Below are 6138 nucleotides of genomic sequence, written 5' to 3'. Positions count from 1 at the left end.
AGACATCATGGCACGGGTTTTCACGAGTCATGTCTCCTTACCAACCGCGCCTCGCCTTCCTCCATTTTCATACCTGACGAGTAAAACCCAACCCCACGGTCCCCACGGCCTTCTGCATCTCATTGGAACATAACTACACCACGTGTCGTCATTTATCCCGTCCAATTTCTCGATGATCCGACGGCCACGTGAAATCTTCAACTAACTCTTCGGCCTACCCACCCAAACGTGACAACACTCAAGGTCCCCCGTCTATATAAACAACCCGAATTTGGAAGAACCAACTCAGGAATATTTTCACTTTTCTCCGGCTTGAAAATTTCCTACCACCATTTTTTGTCTTCTCATGCACCGATATTATTAAAGATCTTAATTATCAAGAGCGAGCTCCAAGTTTTCCTTTGCATTTTTTCTCCCCCACCAAACAACCCAATCCAAGAAACTATGGCAGCATGCAACGGCAACGGCAACGGTACTACTACTACAGTGAACTTCTGCGTAAACACCGACCCTTTGAACTGGGGCGCGGCTGCGGAGTCACTCAAGGGTAGTCATCTGGATGAGGTGAAGCGCATGGTGGAGGAGTACCGGAAGCCGGTGGTACGGCTCGGGGGCAAGACCCTGACCATATCACAGGTTGCAGCTATTGCAACCCAAGACACTGGGGTGAAGGTGGAGCTGTCGGAGGCAGCTCGAGCCGGGGTCAAGGCCAGCAGTGACTGGGTCATGGACAGCATGAACAAGGGCACGGACAGCTATGGTGTCACCACCGGTTTTGGAGCAACCTCTCACAGGAGAACCAAGCAGGGTGGTGCCCTTCAGAAGGAGCTTATCAGGTAATAATTAATTGATTATAAATTATCTTACAAATTATCTGATTAATTACGTGCTGCATCTACTTGTAATTAATTAAGTTAGTTTTCTAATATGATCTCGATAATCATGCCCCCCGAAACTTGCATAAACGAGGTGGTACGTAGGTGGTTTCTATTAATCAACTTATCTGCCTCTTTGTATATTAAATTAAAAATTTTATATGCAGTCATTTTTATGTATTATACTGTACATTTTATTTATATGAGTTTTATAATCATCACTGGGAGCTCCTGTTAGAATTTCTACTAGTAATTTTTGTGTTTATAATTTTATTTTGTTATATGTATTTTTGAACATTTTTAAAATATATTTTTTTAAAAAAATCACAGCATTATTAAAAATTATTTACTTAATCATTAAATAAAAATAAATTAAAAATTAAAAAAATCCTAGTGGTAACTCCTAATGGAGCCACCAGCGAGAATAGTAACATTTTACATCACATAAATATATATATAGGGCAGTAAAAAGAAAAATAGAGTTGAACTAATTTGCATTTTCAAATTATTAGAGTTTTCTACATTTTCATCCAAATTAACTATCAAGATCGAAATAATATTGCACCTTCAAACTATTAAAAAATTTATGTTTTTTTTTTCATAGTACTTTAATTATGACCACGTGAGATCTTAATGTAAAAGGTAAAATCTCAAGTAATTTAGATAATTTGAGGGTATAATGTATTAATTTATAACTTCTCAAATATTTAAGGATGTTAAGTAATTTATTCTTAAAAAAATATCGGCACTCTTGAGTAAAAAAATATCTTAAAAAATATCCTAGATATAAAATCTAGGATGTCTAAGCTTTATGCAATCTTTTTATTAAAAAAAAAAAAAATTATAGTGGAGTTCATCAATGCCCAAATGATTGTCCTAACTATTGGTTCAATCTCCTATGTTGTTTTCCTTTTTTTGATTTTTTTTTTCAAACAAGAAACTAGTATTTTTGTCGTGCAAATCGCAAATATCTTAATTGAAAATTGACAAGTTTATAAATAAATTTAATAAAAATATATTTAATCTCTTTTATAAAAGGAAAATTACATTTTAACGTATAACAACAAACCACGCCGACCAGCATGCATATAACTTCGAATTAAAAATAGATACAATTTTTTAAAATTCCCAGATTTGATTGGATATTTGGAGTAGGTGTAAGTTCCAAGGTTTTGATTAGTTTAGAAAAAATGATTGGAGTTCTTTATACGACGAGGAGGAGAATTTCCAAGTGAATGAACTACTTCGTCCGAGAGTTGACATGTTCAAGTACTCGTGCACGAAACAAGTCTTCTATGTTCTATGTTGTCGCAGTTTGTTTGTCTTTTTTTTATCAGTTGAGTTTTGTTGAGTATAAATAAAATTATGTATTAATTTATATAATAATATTTATTTATTTATATTAAAAATTTAAATTAATATTATTTTTAATAAAATTTATTTTTTAACGAATTATATTAGATTAGTATACATATTAATACACAATTATATTTATAATTAAAATTTTTTCTTTTGTTTTTTTCCTTTCTTTTTGCCGGCTTCTTGTTTCGATCTCTCCTCTTTGGTTAAACTTTCAATTTAAATGAATAAAATTAGATAAAGTGTCTAAGAGGTGGAGTGGCTTAACGGTGATATTGATACTTTGACTTTTAAATTTAATCGTTGGCTAGCAAATGTATGGTAGGTAGTAGCGGGCAAAGTGCCAAAATCCACAAGAATTTAGCTTTTTAACTAAAGATAAAAACGGACATAGAATTGTGATTTTGTTGACCACAGACAATGGGAATGGTACGGAGAGTAGAAAAATAAAAATAAAAATGAAAAAATATGACTTTTCTTACAAATAAATGATCGTCGATTCAGTTTGTCATATTTGTACTCGGATTGTGACCAAGCATCGATGGAGTCATGTTCATGTGCCTTTGTGTAATCTTAGCTGACATTTTTTCTTGGAACTTTCTTGCACCAGATTTTTGAATGCTGGAATCTTTGGCAATGACACAGAATCTTGCCACACGTTACCACACTCGACGACCAGGGCGGCGATGCTGGTCAGGATAAACACCCTCCTCCAAGGTTACTCAGGCATCAGATTTGAGATAATGGAAGCCATCACCAAGTTACTGAACCACAATATTACACCATGCTTACCACTCCGGGGAACAATCTCTGCATCGGGCGACCTGGTTCCTCTATCTTACATCGCTGGACTTTTGATTGGCAGGCCCAATGCCAAGGCCCTGGGACCCAATGGAGAGTCCCTGGACGCCACCAAGGCCTTCCAAGTAGCTGGGATCAATGGTGGGTTTTTTGAGTTACAACCCAAAGAAGGTCTAGCACTAGTGAATGGCACTGCAGTCGGGTCCGGCCTAGCTTCCATGGTACTTTTTGAGGCCAACATCCTAGCAATTCTCTCGGAAATCTTGTCGGCAATTTTTGCCGAAGTCATGCAAGGAAAGCCTGAATTTACAGACCACTTGACACATAAACTGAAGCACCACCCGGGCCAGATTGAGGCAGCAGCTATCATGGAACACATCTTAGATGGAAGTGCTTATGTTAAAGCAGCTCAAAAGTTGCATGAGACCGATCCCCTTCAGAAGCCCAAACAAGACCGATACGCCCTCCGAACCTCTCCCCAATGGCTAGGACCACAAATTGAAGTAATCAGAACAGCGACCAAAATGATTGAGCGGGAGATAAACTCTGTGAACGATAACCCTCTGATTGATGTTTCGAGGAATAAGGCCCTGCACGGTGGGAATTTCCAGGGGACCCCAATTGGTGTTTCAATGGATAACACCCGCCTAGCCATTGCCGCAATCGGGAAGCTAATGTTTGCTCAGTTTTCTGAGCTTGTCAATGATTTTTACAACAATGGGTTGCCTTCGAATCTCACCGCAAGCAGGAATCCAAGCTTGGATTATGGATTCAAAGGCGCAGAAATTGCTATGGCGTCTTACTGCTCAGAACTTCAATTCTTGGCTAATCCCGTCACCAACCATGTCCAAAGTGCCGAGCAACATAACCAAGATGTGAACTCCCTGGGTTTGATTTCCTCAAGAAAAACAGCTGAAGCCGTGGACATATTGAAGCTCATGTCAACTACTTTCTTAGTTGCATTATGCCAAGCCATTGATCTGAGGCATTTGGAGGAGAACTTGAAGAACACTGTCAAGAACACAGTCAGTCAAGTGGCCAAGAGAGTCCTAACCATGGGCTCCAATGGTGAACTTCACCCGTCCAGGTTCTGTGAAAAAGACCTGCTCAAAGTTGTCGACCGAGAGTACGTTTTCGCTTACGCAGACGACGCCTGCAGCGCAACCTATCCATTAATGCAGAAACTAAGGCAAGTCCTAGTGGAGCACGCGTTGAACAACGGTGAGAAAGAGAGGAACTTGAGCACTTCCATTTTCCAAAAGATTAGTGCGTTCGAGGAGGAGCTCAAGCTGCTATTGCCCAAAGAAATAGAGAGTGCCAGGGTCGAAGTCGAGAATGGAAAAGCGGCAATTCCGAACCAGATCAAGGGCTGCAGGTCCTACCCATTATATAAGTTTGTGAGAGAAGAACTGGGAACGGATTTGCTAACAGGCGATAAGATTCGATCGCCAGGTGAAGAATTTGACAAGGTGTTCACGGCAATGTGTGCGGGGAAGTTGATTGACCCGATGCTGGATTGTCTCAAGGAGTGGAACGGCGCTCCTCTTCCTATATGTTAGTTAAGATCTGTTCCGGTTCGTTACACTAAAATTTGTCTCTCATTTGGTTTTTTTTATTATTATCATAGTATAGTTTGTATTTTACCACGATCAATGTACCTGCTATATATGTACTGCCAAACTGTCTCGGAATGCTAGGGGTTTGTTCTTTCTTTCTTTTTAATTTAAAATATAATAATCTTTCTTTGTACTTGCAAGTTCAGTTGAACAGAGAAATGCAATAGAGACCAACTACTTTTGGGTCTACTGCAAGTGCAACTCTACGTGCGGGACTCATATTTCAGCGGCAGAGTAAATTGTGCTCTTGCCTTAGCAGTTAGCACAAGGTCTTCCATGGCCTGAACAAGATCGACCTGATGTTATTTTCCCACTCCTTTTTTTTCGAAGGCAACGGTATCTTTAGAATGATTCCAAAGATCACTACCATCTTTCGACAAAATTTTTGGAAAGATCACGAGTGTTGTATCTTGATTGACAATTAGAGGGTGTGCGCCTGCACGATGGCGGCATCTCGTGTGGAAGTATTATGAAAAACAATGAGAAAGCTCACTACCAAACATGTGTTAGACATGATTATAAATATACAATATGGACAAAAGCATATAATAGTGCAAAATTTAATATCGAAAACTAGAAATACCTGTGCCATTCACAACAAAAATATCAACTTTATGCTTAGTTAATTGTATAGGGGAAGAGACGCCAACCGTGTTACCCAATGCTCCATGAGAAGTAAGACTATTAGTCAAGACATTACCTTCTCTGCAAACATGATGTCGAGTGGGTTTGATAATTATTATTGAATCAGTTAACCACGAGAAATGAGTCAAATTCCACAATCAGGTCATAAACACTGTTAATAGCATAAAGATCAGAACACTTCCACACTAATAATTCCTCAAAAATATTAGTATCTGAGTTGAAAAAAAAAAGAAAAAAACAACTATCAAAGAATTATTAAGGAGCGTACGATGTCCCCACAGTAGAGTTACAGTTATCTTTAGAAATACCATCAATATATAACTTAAGAACAACAAAAAATGGTGGTCCATTTGGCCACAATGCCATTTGCTAAACCACCTTATTTACAATTATTTCATTTTAAAGCTTAAATTGGCGGAACCAACGTGAGAACCACCTAGATGAGGAGATTCAGTAGCACGACATAACACCCCAATAGTTGCAAGGAGGATAATTAATCATAATGTCGTAGAATTTTAGACGGCCGAGACCTTCGTTTTGAACACGTTAAAACAGGGTAGGCTTCAAAGGAAAATCAGGGGAGGGAGAGAGAGAGAGATGAGAAGTTATACTAGTGATAGATAGGCAGTTTCAGACTTTGAGTGCATGCCATAGACAAAACTTCTGTCGTTGATAAATAACGGCTAAATCTTGATTTTGTAGTGTTTCATGGATATTATCAAGAAGCTATAAAAACTAATCGGCTTGGATGTTGTGTGAGTAACACAATCCAACCTAATCTGGGCTAGGTTGCCAAATAGTGATGGGAAAAGTAAGCGCCAAACTGCTAACAGATCATATAT

At 38.3% G+C, this 6138-nt stretch overlaps 1 protein-coding gene across 1 annotated transcript; it reads left to right on the top strand.

Annotated features, from left to right (window-relative positions):
- Positions 1-282: 282 nt before the first annotated feature.
- LOC122301292 (phenylalanine ammonia-lyase) lies at positions 283-4840 on the top strand. Its single transcript, XM_043112528.1, has 2 exons — positions 283-836; positions 2845-4840. The coding sequence occupies exons 1-2, from the start codon at positions 445-447 to the stop codon at positions 4592-4594; spliced, it is 2142 nt and encodes a 713-aa protein (XP_042968462.1). The 5' UTR covers positions 283-444; the 3' UTR covers positions 4595-4840.
- Positions 4841-6138: the final 1298 nt, after the last annotated feature.

This window comes from Carya illinoinensis, chromosome 2 (assembly GCF_018687715.1).
Source record: "Carya illinoinensis cultivar Pawnee chromosome 2, C.illinoinensisPawnee_v1, whole genome shotgun sequence".
Taxonomy (NCBI): Eukaryota; Viridiplantae; Streptophyta; class Magnoliopsida; order Fagales; family Juglandaceae; genus Carya; species Carya illinoinensis.
The sequence above is the reverse complement of the archived record's forward strand: the minus strand, read 5'-3'. Positions and strand labels throughout refer to the sequence as shown.